At 39.2% G+C, this 18,910-nt stretch overlaps 1 protein-coding gene across 3 annotated transcripts in view; it reads right to left on the bottom strand.

Moving 5' to 3' along the window:
* The window catches only part of LOC129747761 (pseudouridylate synthase RPUSD2-like), a 716,686-nt gene that overhangs the window by 113,634 nt on the left and 584,142 nt on the right, over nucleotides 1-18,910 (bottom strand). For all 3 annotated transcript variants that reach the window (XM_055742110.1, XM_055742108.1, XM_055742109.1), the window contains one exon: nucleotides 2,890-2,977. In XM_055742110.1, the coding sequence (XP_055598085.1) occupies nucleotides 2,890-2,977 (88 nt within the window). The remainder of the gene's footprint in view (nucleotides 1-2,889; nucleotides 2,978-18,910) is intronic.

Genomic DNA, 18,910 nt, shown 5'->3' with positions numbered 1-18,910 from the left:
AATGAATGTAGAAACCCTTGAGAGGGACAGTACTGCGAAATAGGGTAGAAATCCTAGCAGTATTGGAACAAAAATGCAAATACCTGAGGGTGGGCTGTACAGAAAAAAATACAAACCCCTGAGAGGGGCAGCACAGAAATAGTAGCACAAATCCGCGAAATGGGCAGTACAGCGAAAAAGGTACAAACCGCTGATAGGGGCAGTACAGGATAAAAGTACAAACCCCTCAGAGGAGGCAGTACAGGAACAAAAGTACAAACACCTGTGAGGGACAGTACAAAAATAAAAGTACAAACCTCACAGGCAGTACAGGATAAAAGTAAAAACCCCTAAGAGAGGCAGTAAAGGAACAAAAAAAAACCCTGAGAGGGGCAGTACAGGATAAAATTACAAAACCCTGAGAAGGGGCAGTACAGGAACAAAAGTACAAACCCCAGAGAGGGAGCAGTACAGGTATAAAAGTACAAAGCCTTGAGATGGACAGTATTTAAAATAAGGTACATATCCCTGAGAGGGGCAGTACAGGATAAAAGTACAAAACCCTGAGAGCAGCAGTACAGAAAACAAAGTACAAACACCTGAGCGTGAGCAGTACAGGAATAAAACTACAAACCCCTGAGCGAAGCAGTACAGAAAAATACGATAAAAATTCGTGAGAGGGGCAGTACAGGATAAAAGCACAAAATCTTGAGAGGAGCAGTACAGGAACAAAAGAACAAACTCCTATGGGGGGCAGTACAGGAATAAAAATACAAACCCCTTAGAGGAGTAGTACAGGAATAATAGTACAAACCCCTGAGAGGAGCAGTACAGAAAAAAAATGTACAAACCCCTGAGAGGGGCAGTACATGACAAAAGTACAAAATCTTGAGAGGGGCAATACAGGAACAAAAGTTCAAACCCCTGAGAGGGACAATACAGAAAAAATAAGTACAAAATCCCTCAGAGGGGCAAAACAGGATAAAAGTACAAAACCCTGAGAGGGGCAGTACAGGTACAAAAATACAAACACCTGATGGGGGGCAGTACAGGAATAAAAGTACAAACCCCTGACGGGGGAAGTACAGGAATAAAATTACAAACGCTTGAGAGGGAGAGTACAGAAAAATATGGTAAAAAACCTTGAGAGGGGCAGTACAGGTTAAAAGTACAAAACCCTGAGAGGGCAGTACAGTAAAAAAAGTACAAATCCCTGAGGGGGGCAGTACAGGAATAATAGAACAAACCCCTAAGAGGGGCAGTACAGAGAAAAAGTACAAACACCTGAAAGGGGCTATACAGGATAAAAGTACAAACCCCTCTAAGCGGGGCAGTACAGGAACAAAAGTACAAACCCCTGAGGGTGGGCAGTACAGCAATAAAAATATAAACGCTTTAGAGGGACAGGACAAAAAAATAAGGTACAAAATTTTGAGAGGGCAGTACAGGATAAAAGTACATAACCCTGAGAGGGGCAGTTCAGATACAAAAGTACAAACACCCGAGGGCAGTACAGAAAAATAAGGTACAAATTTCTGAAAGGGGCAGAACAGGATAAAAGTACAAAACCCTGAGAGGAGCAGTACAGAAACAAAAGCACATGCACCCGAGGGTGGGCAGTACAGGAAAAAAAACCCCTGAGATGTGCAGTACAGGAATAATAGAACCAACCCCTGAGAGGGGCAGTACAGAAAAAAGGTACAACTCCTGAGAGGGGCAGTACAGGATAAAAGTACAAACCCCTAAGAGGGGCAGTACAGGAAAAAAGTAGAAACCCCTAAGAGGGGCTGTACAGGAATAAAAGTACAAACCCTTGAGAGGGACAGTACAGAAAAATAAGTTACAAATCGTTGAGAGGGACAGTACAGAATAAAAGTACAAAATGTTGGGAGAGGAGGGGGGGGGGGCAGTACTGTAATAAAAGTACAAACCCCTGAGAAGGGCAGTACAGGAATGAATGTACAAGCTCCTGAGAGGGGCAGTACCTCTCTTTGCAAATGAATTATTGAAAAAAGGAATATGATTAAAAAATAATTGTTGAATAGAGGAGTAACAAAAGGACAAGAAAATTTGGATAAGTGTGATTTTCATTAATTTTTTTTTTACAAAGTTGCTCATGAGAGCGTTGAACTCGGAATGTTGAAGTAATTGGCGGTGTATCAAGAGAGTTTGGAAATCAGTTGCTATTAAGAATATCTATGATTAAAAATGTTGCTATTTTGTTGAACAGGTTGATAGATAACTGAGCATTTTGTGAAGAGTAGCTAATTTTTACAAACGCTTTTAAGAAAAAAAAATGCATTTGAGCAGCGTTCAAATGGTAATCGAGAGTGTGAAAAAAGACCATTAATTTCAGTCAGTTTTGTGGTTTTTAAATAGAATTCTTGTTTAGTGTGTTTCAATAAAAATATATGTGAAGGCTCAAAAGGCAAAGTATTAATAATTCCACATGTCCAGACAAAACACATGGCGCAGACATTTGCAATGAATAAATCCTGTTCCAAATCAATAGGTTATATCGGAAAGCATCTAATGAAACAACCAGTGCCGAATGCCGATCCAAAATTGACAACCTTCCCATATCACAAGAGCTCCACGGCAAAAGGAAACTCCATTGATCGATTCCAACCGACCCAGCTCGGCGATAACTGAAAAAGCCATGCTGTTAGTAGCCAGAACATCTGATTTTCACGCATTGGATCGAATAAATAAAATATGGCAAAAATGGCGCTTCCACTCGAGAATGATTCGAGGAATCGTTTGGCTGTTGTTATTGTTGATTGTCGGCCAAGCGATAAAGCCATATGGCAAACAAAAGCTTCGTTGAGAGTTCTGAAGGGGTTGGGGAAGGGGAAATCTTAGAAAATACACAATCAGGATAAAAAAAACACACAAATACTTAATACTCACCATTCTCGATATAGTAGGACGTTTCGTGGTACCGTTCATCCGTGAAACCTGGCCTTTTGGCTTTAAGAGCTTTGGTTTCCAGCTTAGCCTGCGGAAGAGAAGGGTGAGGGAAAAGCAGAAAGATAAGCATTATTTTCGGTGGATGGATCTTTTCACGGGCTATCGATTTAGGTCTACGCGTTTTGTCTCTAGATGTATAGTGTTGTGTGAGTGTTGTTTTGTTCATTTTCACTAAACGGTTTTTCGATTGTTCATTGTGTTTTGCTGATAAGGGACACGGATCACAGATTTTCCATTTCCTTCCTGGGGAATATCTCCAGAAAGACATTTCTCTTTTAAGAGACTTAATAAAGGTTGCTGTGAAGATATAATTATCATTCTGGTAATTTTATTTCATCCCAAACAACCAAAAGCTACGTTATTATCTAGAAAACTTACGTTGAAAGAGTTTTTCGTTGTTTGAGAAGTCTTTATAAAAGTTGTAGAGGTTCCCAGCAAAAATTTTTGAAGCAATATTCTTATGCTGTTTTGTAATACATTTCATATACATGATATTTTGATCGTAAGAAAGTTGGAAAAATAGCATTTATCTACCTACCAAAGTGGAAGCAATATACATACAAAATTTCATTTCCTTCTAAAGAGACGAAAACTGCACAAATTGGGCGCTATCCGACATCTTATTCGTACCTATTGAAACAACGCAATAGAGCGCAAGATTTTGCTCTCATAGCCTTCAAATCGTTGCCAGCGACAATATTTTCCAGTTCTCTCATTGGTCAATATTACTCAATTCTCATCTGATTTTTAGCATTCTGGATCCACTGCTGGTTGCAGAGAGCACATGATGATGATTTACTCACTTGAATCTGCGCGAGAGAAAAATCATTTCAAAATGTACAAACATGGCGGACTTTCTATCATATCCGATTTAATCTGACTTCAGGCGACATTTTATACGATCTTCTCACCATGCAGTGAGATTCACAACTTCACAACGATTTTAGTTACAATTGTTACTTAAGTAACAATTTTTTTTGACGCAAAATTCGTTCTTGAGTTCCAATTTGTATTCCTATAGTTTTGCCGTAAGACGTTATTCCACGTCAAAATTATAATTCTCAATTGTATCACTACTTCAAGTATAAGAAGCATAAAGTAATTATCATAAATTTATTGACACATTGCGAGAACGATACACTTGAAAGGCACCAAAAAATAATCAGATTCCGACGAATTTTCCAACAGACGCTGCCACCGGATTATGAAGCGCAAAATTGCCTTTCGGGTAAACAAATCAGCGAGTCAGCGCCTTCCAGAGCTGTGTGATCATCTAATAACCATTTCCATAAAGCCAATTAGAACCGACAGTTGATACAATCTGTGGCCCATTTTGCGGTCACAATCTGGTCGTTATCATAAAAACGACTAGAGAAAACGACTAGCCCAGGCACAGTCAGAGAGCGAGGAGTCAAAATACAAGACGTTTCCACGATTCCACTTAGTATCTGGTCTTTTGACACCCACTTGTTGTGTACCTTAAGTTGGTTTTGGCGCTTTTATTTGTCTTTTCAGCTAGTTGAGGGAAGATTCGGTTTTAAATCGAATCTACCAGTCACATCTGAAAACGATTTCCGATGGCAAAAAGATGGCGCCAATATGTAAAATTTCGTTCTCTCAAACAACCGGAAAAAGAAAGAGGGCACGTTTGCCTAAACGATTATGAGAAAGAGTGTTCCCTCTTTTTTGCTTCACGTCCCAAAACGTTCCAAAACGTGGAATGGCAAATGTGTCATTATGAAAATTCGATCCCATTTGGAAACGATTTTCCGGAAGGCAGTCCTCCTTTCACGAATCAAATTCGACTGTCAAATCCTGCTCCGAGAAAAACCTTAAAAGCCTGCCCAGAAAATCTTCCAGGAAATCTTCAATCCCCGAATGAGATTAAGACCAGAGAGCACCGGGGCCACTCCAATCGGCGATTTTTCGCATCGTTTGGGAAGGAAAGGTCTGATGGGACACCGGATTTCTCGTCATTTCCAGTGAAGAGAAAAGTGTTGAGACAGTTGCAATTAAAACGGCCAAGCTTTAGCTAGTGTCTGTTCATTTTTTCTTCTGGCCGGAGTAGAGCAGTTTTAGGAATCCGTTCTGGTCGAGCTGTAATTTCCATTAGCAGCGAGAAGATGTTCCGAGCTGGAAAAAGGGGGAAAATCTCGGTCTCTCTTGGGGTGAAATCGTTGGAAAGATTAAGGATTCTGTTTTTTAAGGATTACTTTAAAATGAGCGGAAAAAGTCACTCAAGACACCAATCAACCCTAAAGTGAATGGTCATTGAAAGAAAAATAAAGGAATGTTTTTTTTTTTAATATTGGATATTTATTTATTATTATGAAGTCCGAATTTCTTTTCAATCAATTCAATGTTTGGCATTTTTCGTCTAGATCCTAGATTTTCTGGAGTAAGTAAAAAAAAGAACATTGAATGTGAAACAAAATTGTAGATTGAAGCTGAACCTTTTCTAACGAATCTCTATTGAAATACATTTTTATTTATTCTTAACTAAAATTTTAATATGGATGTTTTCCACTTTGAATTGAGGTTGATTTTTGGAAAAGGATGATCGGTATTGAATTGGAAAAAAAAATTGTTTCTTCGCCAAAGTTTATTTGCAAACTCATTGGCAAATTTTAGTGAATTGAAGAGACGAATTCAGGCTTTCTGTTATTAGCTTTCGAAATCATTATTTAAAATTATTATTCCAGTTTAAAATCTGACTTCAAATGAAAATTAGGTATTTAAATATGACGGATAACACGCCAACTCGACACAGTATCTGGCATGAACCTATCAGCATTTAATGAAACTTTGTTTGTGTTTAGTCCTCACGTAGTTAAGGCACTTGGCATACTTATTTAGTTTCCCCAAAAAGATCTAACAATTGGAAAGGACCAAACTTTTCAGGCCATTTTTTATGAAAATTTTCTAGCTCTAAAATAACAATTCCTACACAAATGTGATCTTCGAACAATGGTTGAATTTTTGGAAAAAAAATAATGACAAAAAATATTTTAGAATCCTATACTAAGAGAAATATATTTTAAAAACTAAGACTCAATTTTTCAAAAAATTCCATCTCAGAATTTGATGTAATTCTTTTCTAAGGCGGGTAGTGACAAATGCCAAAATTTCATGTTTTTTTTTGAAAATCATGTTATTTGTTTTTTCAGTGTAGGTTTCCAACCTTTAATTCAAAAACTTGAAATAATTGTATTGATTTTGAAGAAATTGATCGCAAAAGTAAGGAGAAATCCTACACTGCAAAAGAAATGCAATTTTTGATTTTTTTGATGAAGCAACAAAATAAAGTAAATGCATGCTTAGATTTTTAATATTAATGTTATTGTTATTATTGAAAATAAAAAGATAATGTAAACTTAATGCATTTGGTCATTTTTAAAGAAACTTAGTAAAACGCTCCATAAAGGTCAATCAAACGAAGTCTCACCCTACAATTATTGCGATAGTGTATTTAGTTTTAGTTCTTATTTTTAAATATGCCAGAGTCAATAGATTATTATAATGGTCTGCTTCTTATTAATTTTTATCATTAAACACCCAAAACATTTGGTTTGCTTAAAAAAAAAACATAAAAAGTTTTTGTTAGAAAACTTTTTTTTTCCTTATGAGTACTTACTTTGCGATGTTCAGAAAAGTTGTAGACCACATTGTTCCCCACCACCAATAGAAATTCATCGAATTTTAAGATGGCAATTTTTATAAACGACTTTAAGTTTTTAGTTTGCTTTTTTCAGTGTAGGATTTCTCCTTAAAGGTAGTGAACCTACATGTAAGAGAAGCGACGTCTCAAACACAAAATTCCAATCGACACAAAAGAACTGTCAAAATCGATTCCAATCGATTCGAGCATTTTGTCGCAGAGCTTTTACCTTTCTTATTGAAAACTCAACGAAGGAAGGTATTGTGATTGTTGTTATAGTTCAAACAGATAATTTTTAAGCTGGTCATATGAATTTATGATTAGGTGCAATTTTTTTCAATGAATCTTCTTCCTAGTTAAAAAACTAACTGATTCATACCGTTTATCGCGATACTTCGGGCATCGAGTTCAATGTTGTTTAATTGGATTGAAGGAGCGTTCACTTTAGAGCTTGAACATTGAGTCAGAAAACAGTGCTGAGGATTTTTTTGTCCAAGATTTCGGCGATGTTGCCACATATTTCATTTTAGGAGGGATCAGATATCGCTTCTCTTATATGAAGGTTCACTACTTAAAGACTTTAAATCTACACTGAAAAAATAAATTACATGATTTTCAAAACAAAAACATGAAAAAGTTTTTGTTAGAAAAACTTTTTTGCCTTAAATGTGCACAAGTTACAATGTACAGATGACTAGTAGGTCTTATTATTACCTGGCTTGGAAACAAAATTCATTAAATTCTGAGGTGGCATTTTTTGGGAAATAGAGTTTATGTTTTTAAAATGCATTTTTCTCAGTGTAGAATCCCAAAACAAATCAATATTTCTTTCTTAAATTCAAATAGGGTAAAATACCTAGATTTCGACAGTTTTTGCTTGTTTTGTCAGAAAAACCATGTAAATAAATTATTTGACTTAAGTTTTCCATTTCAAATATGATTGGTTATCAGAATTAAACTTTTTTCTTCATTCTCTACCCTTTTTATTGATCAAAAGTTTTGAAACAACGTTTGTATAATCCTTTTACTAAAACCTCTCGATGATCTAATTTTCGACATTCAATTTAAGTTTTCGACACAAAACGTTTTAGTTTTCGACAATCATATTTCCACCTCCTTTGTTAGCTCAGGGATATGAATATTTGCGTATTGGAATTGCTTGTCTACTACACGGCGTTTTTTCACCATGGTAACAGTATAAACGTGCCCAAATTATGGGTGTCGAAAAATAGATTATTAGGTGAATTTTCAGCGCTAGTTTTCGACAGCTCAGAAAACAGATGAAATGTCATTAAATGCTAGCAAAAATATAAAATAAATTACCGAAAATATGGATTTCAGAGCCTTATCCATCCATTGATTCCATTTATGTTGCTTTTTATCGAATAAAAGGTGAGCTTTTTCGTGATTCAAAATCATTCTTATTCGGTCGATGGCATTGAATTTGACAGCCACAGGTGATTTAGAATGTTACTTTCAAGTTATTGATTTACTACTATTTAATTACTTATTTAGAAGATTTTTTCTATTCAACATATACTTAAGTGCGAGAGCAAAAATAGAAAAATAAGAACATAGCTTGAGCCACCAAATAGAAAGATAAGCCTTTCATTAAAAATTTGTCGAAAACTAGCTCCTGTTGAAATCTAGAGTATCTACCCTAATTTTTCAAAAACTCTATCAAGAACCAGATTTGTGTAGAAATTCTAATTTTCGAGATTAAAATGTTTATGAAATTTTTGCCTGAAAAGTTCGACTTTTTTCAAATGTAAGTCTAGATAATTGTTAGGAAAACTAAGTTGCTTACTAGGTAAGATCTGTAGGCCCCCAAAGTTTCATTGAATTCTGAGAGGCTCATGTTAACTTTGTGTCGATATGGCGTGAAATCCGTCATATGCATGATGAGTTCATAATATGTATACTAGATATCCAATTTCCAATTTGTTTTCGCCTTATATTTCTTTGAAATTATTCTTATCTAGCAGCTTTCATTCACATATTAGCGAGAAATGCATTGGAATTTTTAATAAGTAATAACATATCAACGATAACAATAAGTATAAGGATTGTAGATTCGAACTATTTTCTTCATTATGTGTGGATTTTATTTTGAGCTAAATTCACCTAAAAACAGTTCTCTTGAAATTTTTTATTGTAAAATATTGCTTAACTGACTTAAATACGAGTTCTGCAATGAGTCTGAAATCTATCCGAACTTTTGGTCGATAACTTCAGTAGAATTAGAAGAAGAAAAAATTAGAGTATTTTTACTGTGTATAGAATATAGTAAAAATACTCTAATTTTTTTTGCATCACAATGAATAAAGTATGGAATAAGAATTCCAGTAAAATCTGAACTTAAATTGATTTCTATGTCTAGATATGAACCAAAACAATTAGAAGCGGTTCAGACAAAGTTTTATCTGTAGGTATCTATGAAGGTAAAAAAATACAATTTATTGTCAACATATTTGTGTTCAAAACTGAGCTCACTGAGAACATTTATCAACATGTCAACAACCGAAGCAGAAGTTGCAAATTTCCGGCTCCAGCGATGATTTGTTGAACAACTGCGAAAAATGTTGTGTCTTTATTCATGCCTCATTAGCGTCCAACGCCTTGATTGTGAAGTTCTGTGAGAGAAACCCCATATAACCTACTTACTTTCCAAATAAAGACGGATCCTTATGCTGTACCGTCGTCGTCGTCGTCGGTTGAAAATATACGCCTTCAGGGGGCAACCCCAAGAGCCCGTCTAATGATTCAATTTGCGCCGCTTAAATAAATTCTCCTGATTCAATTTGAATACATTTGTTGGCTTTAAATAGCACGGCAAAAGCAAAGCTCTCGCCAGCCGGAAGTCGTCATCGCTAGCCGGAAACCTTTAATAATAACGGAAAGATATGGCAAATACCTCTAACTACTACCGCATCGACCCGGACACAAAAGGAAAACGGATGCCCGAAAATTTGTCTACTCCATTCATATTAAGGCACCATCATCATCGTCATCATCATCAAGCCATATCGGCAGCCATCCGTGACAAACGACATTCTGATGGGTGTTGCCGATGGGTTTCCGTTTCCTGAACGAACGATTCTATTCCTCCTGTTTGATTGGGTGACTGACTTGGGTGAGGTTAACTCTTTCCAGCCGCCTTTCATTCTTCTCTCACGTAACTCCGGCAACACTCAAGTCGGGGAAGACGACTTTTTTTTCCTGGCCCCCTCCCTTTTTATTCAAGAATCAGACGGCTCCAGTCATTCGCCCATTCTCCGGGCCGGATATCGAGAATGACTTGGTACTTTCTCTAATTTGAATACATGATTTAGCATTTCCACAGCATTTTTTCCTTCCACTTTCGCCTTTGTGTTGTGCGTCTGTCGCTTGAAGAGCTTTGTTTGGCTTGAAGATGATTTACACTTTCTACTCTCAAGTACCTACCACAACTACCCACTTTTCCGGGTGGTACTTGATATCGATTTTGATTCAAGGTCCCCTCAATCATGTTTGACAATTTAAAGCTCGATAGAGATATATTGCTTTTACGATGTAGCTTTGTGATGTGATCAAAAGGATTCACCCGTTGCGAATTTGTGAGAAAAATAAGTTAGACTGGTTAGATCTGTGGTTTGAATCGATGATAAAATATTTAAGTCAAGGAATGGCATTTTTGATATTTCAATTCAAAAGTAGCAATAAACTATGTTTAAAACGAAAAATAAAAATCAGTTCTCCAGTTGAGAGGAGTTTGAAAAGGGTCATTTAAAAAAATGCTTAAGGACTGTACAAGCGACTGCAAGAATCGGAAACCGGCGAACTTTTATTATCCTATTCCTGCCCTGGCTACAACCTTTATTTGACTGTTCTACTTGATTCGGTTGACAAAGTGCAAGTGCAAAGGGAGTAACCATCTGATCCATCAAATTCGTCCGTGAGGCCATGGACGGTCGTAAGGTATTGGAAGATCTTAAGGCCGTAGAAGGACGTAAGGCCGTGGAAGGTCATAATGCGATGGAATGTCGTAAGGCCACAGAAGGTCATAAGGCCGTTGAAGGTCGTAAGACCGTGGAAGGTCGTACGACCGTGGAAGGACGTAAGGCCGTGGAAGGACGTGAGGCCGCGGAAGACCAAAAGTTAAAGATCGTACAGCGTCGAAGGTCGTAAGGCCGCCGAAGGTCGTAAAGCCGTCGAAGGTCGTTAGGCCGTCGAAGGTCGTTAGGTCGTCGAAGGTCGTAAGGCCGTCGAAGGTGGTGAGGCCGTCGAAGGTCGTAAAGCCGTCGAAGGTCGTAAGGCCGTCGAAGGTCGTAAGGCCGTCGAAGGTCGTAAGGCCGTCGAAGGTCGTAAGGCCGTCGAAGGTCGTAAGGCCGTCGAAGGTCGTAAGGCCGTCGAAGGTCGTAAGGCCGTCGAAGGTCGTAAGGCCGTCGAAGGTCGTAAGGCCGTCGAAGGTCGTAAGGCCGTCGAAGGTCGTAAGGCCGTCGAAGGTCGTAAGGCCGTCGAAGGTCGTAAGGCCGTCGAAGGTCGTAAGGCCGTCGAAGGTCGTAAGGCCGTCGAAGGTCGTAAGGCCGTCGAAGGTCGTAAGGCCGTCGAAGGTCGTAAGGCCGTCGAAGGTCGTAAGGCCGTCGAAGGTCGTAAGGCCGTCGAAGGTCGTAAGGCCGTCGAAGGTCGTAAGGCCGTCGAAGGTCGTAAGGCCGTCGAAGGTCGTAAGGCCGTCGAAGGTCGTAAGGCCGTCGAAGGTCGTAAGGCCGTCGAAGGTCGTAAGGCCGTCGAAGGTCGTAAGGCCGTCGAAGGTCGTAAGGCCGTCGAAGGTCGTAAGGCCGTCGAAGGTCGTAAGGCCGTCGAAGGTCGTAAGGCCGTCGAAGGTCGTAAGGCCGTCGAAGGTCGTAAGGCCGTCGAAGGTCGTAAGGCCGTCGAAGGTCGTAAGGCCGTCGAAGGTCGTAAGGCCGTCGAAGGTCGTAAGGCCGTCGAAGGTCGTAAGGCCGTCGAAGGTCGTAAGGCCGTCGAAGGTCGTAAGGCCGTCGAAGGTCGTAAGGCCGTCGAAGGTCGTAAGGCCGTCGAAGGTCGTAAGGCCGTCGAAGGTCGTAAGGCCGTCGAAGGTCGTAAGGCCGTCGAAGGTCGTAAGGCCGTCGAAGGTCGTAAGGCCGTCGAAGGTCGTAAGGCCGTCGAAGGTCGTAAGGCCGTCGAAGGTCGTAAGGCCGTCGAAGGTCGTAAGGCCGTCGAAGGTCGTAAGGCCATCGAATGTCGTAAGGCCGTCGAAGGTCGTAAGGCCGTCGAAGGTCGTAAGGCCGTCGAAGGTCGAAAGGCCGTCGAAGGTCGTAAGGCCGTCGAAGGTCGAAAGGCCGTCGAAGGTCGTAAGGCCGTCGAAGGTCGAAAGGCCGTGGAAGGTCGTAAGGCCGTGGAAGGTCGTAAGGCCGTGGAAGGTCGTAAGGCCGTAGAAGGTCGTAATGCCGTGGAAGGTCGTAAGGCCGTGGAAGGTCGTAAGGCCGTGGAAGGTCGTAAGGCCGTGGAAGGTTGTAAGGCCGTGGAAGGTCGTAATGCCGTAGAAGGTCGTAATGCCGTGGAAGGTCGTAAGGCCGTGGAAGGTCGTAAAGCCGTGGAAGGTCGTAAGGCCGTGGAAGGTCGTAAGGCCGTGGAAGGTAACGTGGTTAACACGATAATTTCAATTTAAACAACACTTTGCATCAAATGGTTAAAAACCTCCTTCTCATTTTTCAACGAGCGATAAAAAGTGGCTTAGAAAGAACTGAAATCAAAAACTGTAGAATTAGAAAAGATTTCAACATACTCTTTAAAAATCTTGGCTGAAAAAATTGACTTCTATTGGAAAGTATAAACGATGCAACACTCACATGTACAGCAAATCAATTCTAAACAAGCTCCTATCGTCCATTCAGTTACATTTGACAAAACAAAAACTGTGATCTATTTTGTTCACAACATACATCTTTCTAGGAGCAGCAGCTGTTCTACCAAAACTTTCGATTGCGGCCCATTCATTCCATTTATGTGCCCGAAAATTGTTCTGTTTTTCGCGTAGCCAACCGAGTGAAAAATGCAATTGCAAATAAACACAGACACACGCACAGAATATTCCGGAGGCAAATTCATAACCAGTAGTTTATCAGCCCGTTCGTTGTTGGTATCAGTTGAAGAATGAGAAAAACTTCTGCAAAAAAAGGCCAAAAACAAAAACTATTTGCCTCCTACAAACAGCAGCCGCTTTCCATCTGCGACACGATTTCGGTTATTGTTTCGGATGGGAAAAGTTTGCGACGTGAAACATCCGGGAAAACTCCGATGGAAACTGTGCGAAAGCTTTCCGTTTCTGGGGGCTTGATCCCGAGTCAGTTGAGATGCCAAAATGGGACCAATTTGAAGATGTTTAAAAATAAACCTTCAAATCATACTTTTCTCAATCACAGAAATTCTTGTTCATTAGACTGCCCCAAATTTGTATGGAAAATTCAAAACCTGTGAAATGTTATGCGCTGCAGGCTAAAATTGATCCTAGGCCTAGTACAAGATCTCATGCCAAATTTGGGCCAGATCGGATCACGAGAAGGGGTCGCTCAACGAGCCTGAAGTTTGTATGGGATTTTGAGACATTTTGTTCGGGAAAAATGTGAAAAACTAGTTTTTCATCAATAACTTTGATTCATGTCGGCCGATTTCTTTCAAAAATGGTTTTTCTCAAAGCCTGAATTATGAAAAATATTTCATCCGAAGACTGCATATCGATAAGAGTTAAGATAAAAAAGTTTTTAGGCTTCAAAAATGGGCTAACTTTTTTAAGGGTGGTGTTCATCACGGCTTATGCTGCGACGAAATGTTCGACCGCCTCGACTCTTTAACAATGATGAATACCATCCTTAAAAAAGTTAGCCAATTTTTGAAGCCTAATAACTTTTTTATCTTAACTCTTATCGATATGTAATCTTCGGATGAAATATTTTTCATAATTCAGGCTTTAAGAAAAACCGTTTTTGAAAGAAATCGGCCGACGGGAGCCAAAGTTATTGATAAAAAACTGGTTTTTCATATTTCTCCCGAACAAAATGTCTCAAAATCCCATACAACTTCAGGCTCGTTGAGCGACCCCTTCCCGTGATTCGATCTGGCCCAAATTTGGCATGAGATCTTGTACTAGGCCTAGGATCAATTTTAGCCTGCAGCCCATAACTTTTTCAAAAGTCGGGTCATTTGGGGCACTCTAATGTTCATGTTTTCAAACATTTTTTTAAATTTAAGTTAAGGGCATTAAAAACAACACAAATTTATCATAAGTATAAATTAAACTTGAAGAAACTTATTTTCAGTACCCACTCTAAGTCGGGTTCCACTCACTTGCCAGACGGTTTTGTACCAGCAGCATCACAGCCAGGCAAAATGAATGGATCTGCAAAATTGTCGCTTCACATCAGTTTTAAGGGCCAGGCGGCAACTTTTGTATGCCGAAATTAAATGGTGCTGCTTATTTTGTCAATTGTGTCGTCTTTCTGAGAGCATGGGTTTGCACCAGCATCAGTTCGGAAAAGTTTGGACCTGTTTATTTGGAAGTTGAAACGGCGGCATGGCCCAAGCCCTAGAAATTGAACAGCAAACAGCATCGTCAAGAATCCAGATGCACTGTATTTCAGTTGGAGAAAAGGAGTTTTATGTTCAAAAAAAACTATCTCTTACAAAAAGCACTTTGAAATTCCGTGTTCTGCAGGTTGGTAATTGCTTCAGATTGGTTTTGCTAGGCCAGACAAACACATAGATGTTCAGTAGGGATTGCAAAAGCGCCGGATTTTAGGACTTACAAAGAGGATAGTTCAGTTTCTCTTTCATTTGGTCGAGTCATCGCTTATTATTGACATGTATGAAACTCACTATTATACATGAGCCCTTTTTTTCCCATTCAGAAATGATTAAAAAATGAAATAAACCACCAATGGGTGAACACCGAACATGTTTTCACTAATCGAACACGACCGGCAACAACATACGGTATGTATGGAAATTGAGCCATCAAAGCTTTTTGCGAAAACTGCCAATCCAATATCATCTCAACTTTTGAGCCGTGCGCCTTTTTTCACGCACGCTTGGGCACTAATAATATTGCGTGGTTCTACTTTGTTGTTGTCGACGAGGAGTTGCTCGTAAAAGTTCCACCTTAAACGCAACGCAACGACAACGATGTAAAATGCATTTCGAATGCATATCGTGTCACTCTGCCTGTCCGTGTTCCTGCTTCAACAAAACCTTCAAACATCAGCAAACTTCCCTTTTTGCTGTCCGTCTACCGGAGCCATGTCATCGGTTTTGTTGCGCGCACTAAAGTGAATTTACATTTTTATTACGCCCGGTTCGTGTGTTGTCGTTTCACGAAAAAGCTTCTTCCTCGAAACGCAAACGTACGCCTAGAGAGAGGAAGCGCCTCGATGCATGCGATGCATCCAAGTAGCAGGAACGCTTGCATGCTTGCATTGTAAAATCGTCGCAGATTTGCCAGCAGCTTCACGAGCCGGGTGGCACAATAAAAAGTGGCAACTAGCATGGAGGGAACGGAATTTATTCTAAAACTGTTAAAAGTCGTGTTTACGCTATTCAGTCAAGAGGTTATCTCGGTAGAAAACTTGACTATAGACTAGACTTGGAAAGGAATTACATACATGGACTTGCATTGTACAAATTTTACTGTCGACATTACAATACACACACTTGTGAATCACTCTACTGTGTTATTTATGACTGGTTTGGTGACAGTTGTAAGACTAAATTCTTACCGACAAAACAAAGTATGAAATTTAAGTGATTTGAATAAGAGGCAAGCTTTAAGTTCGGAAGCGTTTTGAATTTAGGAATAGCAGAAAATGAAAGCATTTGCTTCACTTATAATAAAAAACAAAAGAAAAAAAATCCTTAACTTGAAATTTACTTGTCTTTCGAACGAAACTGTTCTGGATCGATAATAATTGTTGCCATAATGTCAGAGCCACCCCAACCACTATGCTGTCAGTTCAATTCTCTCTCTGAGAAGACGTATTTCTCGGCCGATTATTGCCGAAGACTTGTCGATGATTGATACTCTGCTTGTGCATAATTATGTAACCGATTCATTCCGTCCCCAAGTCGTCACAGAGTTCACATCGCGTTCTTACACATCTCATTTGGTTGACTGCCACAATAAAAAGTCATTTTGAAGTAGAAAGTGCAAGTATTTCACTTAATCGAAGGTCCCGTGCTAATCCGAAAGTGTATCAACTCCGTGGAGCCATCATTGCCCACGATAGGACCCCAAAGGCTCACCCATAAGTGCCACTGGACAAAGTGCAAACAAAATAAGTGCCCCAGTGTGTTAAGTTTTGGTCGTTCAACAGCAACAGAATACAGTCCGCTCTCATTATCTCGGACGAACCGAAACAGAAACTGTTAAAAAATAGCAATTCGAATTGCTAATGCTTTATTCATATCACTTCGATATAATGAGCCTCATATTCCTATCTTCTTATCACTTTTTTAAGATCACTTATCACTTAAAATTTATCTCTAAAAATTATGTAATAAAAACTTCCATACCAACATTTCCACAAATTTTAAGCCGATGGCAATTGGTTAATGCTCAATAGTTAATATCGAACCGTTTAAGGTTTCTAATATTTATCAATCAATCACAAAACAAAGCAGGATGGAAACAATCAGCCGGCACGGATATTGTCAACCGTGCGCTGTGTTTGCAATCTGCATGTATACCAGCACTAGATAAAAAATCATTCCTTGTTTCCAGCCAAGACGGCAAAAAAACCACCAGCCAATATGAGCTGTGCGTGTGTATGTAAATTCGGCTAGAGAACAGTTACTAGTTTCTCATTCCCGTCCTCTGTCCATCTCATTCCCATCTCATTCCCATCCCATTCCCATCATATTCCCATCCCGTTCTCATCTCATTTCTATCCCATTCCCATCCCCAGTAGATGATGCAAGGTTTTCAAGCTGACGCAATATACACTGACATGTCCAAAGCCTTTGACGTAATCAATATAAACACTCTACTGTCGGTATTATGCAAGAATGGAATAACCGGATCCTGTCTCCAATGAATTCGTTCGTATCTGATCGAAAGAACGCAATACGTCAAATTAGAGAATGTGAGATCTAGTACTTTCTCGGTCAACAGTGGTGTTCCACAAGGGAGTCACTTGGGACCCCTTCTTTTCATTACTGTTATTAACGAATTTCCTGAAGTGCTGACTGATGTGTTCGCGCTGGTTTATGTTTTTGCCTATTCGTCACCCGAAGGATTGCGTGACTCTGCAAAATGCCTTGCACAGGTTCACAAAGGGTTGCAGTAGATTCGGCCTAAAGATCAATTCATCGAAATGCAACGTGATAACATTTTCTCGGAAAATAAGCAATATCACTTATGAATACCGCTTAGAAAACGATTTCATCATTGCTCGGCAAAGCTCAGTAAAAGACTTAGGAGTGGAGTTGGATGCGGAGTTAACTTTTTCAAAACACATCGAAAAAGTTGTAGTTAAAGCAAATTCTATGTTCGGAATGGTTAGTAGAATCTGTCACGAACTGGCTAATCCCTGAACGATTGTCTCTATCTACACTGGATTAGTTGGGACCGTCATTGAATATGCCGGCATTGTGTGGCGACCGTACTACACCATACACAACAACAGACTAGAGAGAGTTTAGAAGAAGTTCTTGAAATACGCTTTAAGAAACCTTGGGCGGCAAGCAGAAATGTCGGAGTATCGAGTCTGGTGCATACCAGCACGCTGGACACGCTGGAAACCCGAAGATAATTGATCGACGCACTGTTTCTTAAGGATTTAATCGCAAATTTCGATATTATTCAACTAAGCATCTCCAGAGAACAAATCAAAAGTAGAATTGTGCAATGCTCTTTTACAAATTAACTATTACTGTATGTAGTTATTAGGTGTCATTTATATTATATAATAAGATTAAGGGCTGAAGCCTAGGATCTAATCAAAAAAACTGAACCATCCCATTCCCATCCAATTCCTATCCCATTTCCATCCTATTCCCATTCCATTCCCATCAAAGACAAAGGAAGATGAAAAAACACCGACCAATACAGAGCGTTTTTTGGTAATCGGCGGTGTCAGAAAGGCTTGAGTCCTCAGTCCGTAAGAGCAGATGGCCTGCCTAACGAGATATTTGGAGGCGAACTTCGAAATTAACTTCTTCTTAACCCTTCGTTTCATAAAGTAACAAATTTGCAACAATTAATATGTGGAAAAATGGAAAAACGTATTTTTTTCTTGATGTACACATCCTTTTCAACATGAAACGAAGGGTTAAATTTGTTGTCACTTGTCTATCACACAGCAGCCATATTTTGTCAGCATTTGCTCGTAGAGCTTCCGAGCCCGACTTTAAGTCGTCGATTATTGCCGCTCATCGCGGTTTGGGAAGTTCTATACCTTGTATGTATGTAGTCCAGCTCTCTTCTTTGCATTCTGGACGCAGCTCTGCGACATGCCGATCTTTTTTGCCAAATCACGGCTCTCCAATCACTCTGGAGACGGTTGAATGGTGAATGTTCAACATTTTTCCCAACTGCCGGTGCGACTGCTGGTATTCCAAGTGTTTGGAAAGAATTTCTTCTCTCGAATCGTGTTGGTTCACCTCCATTTTCGTTGAATCGAAAATCACGACTTCGAATTCGACAGCATGTAGACAGTACACATCAATGAGAAAGTGTGCAAAATCTGGTTGATTTTTTACCCAATGGTACAAAAGTTATGTTCGTTCTGAATCAAATTGTATTCAGAATCTGAATCTGAAACATCATGCTGAGCCTGAGTTTCTAATATTAATTCTGGCACTGAAATTTTGATACTGAAAACAATGTTTTTTTATGCATAATTTATCAATTTAAACTCTTATGGCTCCTTATTTTAAACATTTCATGAAAAAAGGATACTAGATGGAAAAAACACGCAGAAACTTGAATTCAGCTTCTCAAATATTCATCGAAGAACAAAGTTAACGGTGTGTAAAGCTTTCGGATAAAAGTTCACTCTAGTAACTTGTATATGAATAGAAAAATTTATATTCTTGATTGAAGTTTTTCCCGGTTTTGATGGGATATGGGTTAACTTTAAAAAAAAAAAAAAATCTTGCTTCAACATCTCTGAATATAAAAACCTTCAACAAGTCATGTGTGAAATGAACCAAATTTGAAGTTTTGGGGAATATCTAAAGACCTGCAGCACAAATCAACCAGTAATATTAAATAGTAAAATTTTGTGAGTTTAATCATATTTTTAAATAATTTTA

Source organism: Uranotaenia lowii, chromosome 2, assembly GCF_029784155.1.
Source record: "Uranotaenia lowii strain MFRU-FL chromosome 2, ASM2978415v1, whole genome shotgun sequence".
Lineage (NCBI taxonomy): Eukaryota > Metazoa > Arthropoda > Insecta > Diptera > Culicidae > Uranotaenia > Uranotaenia lowii.
This window is presented reverse-complemented; position numbering and strand designations above follow the sequence as displayed.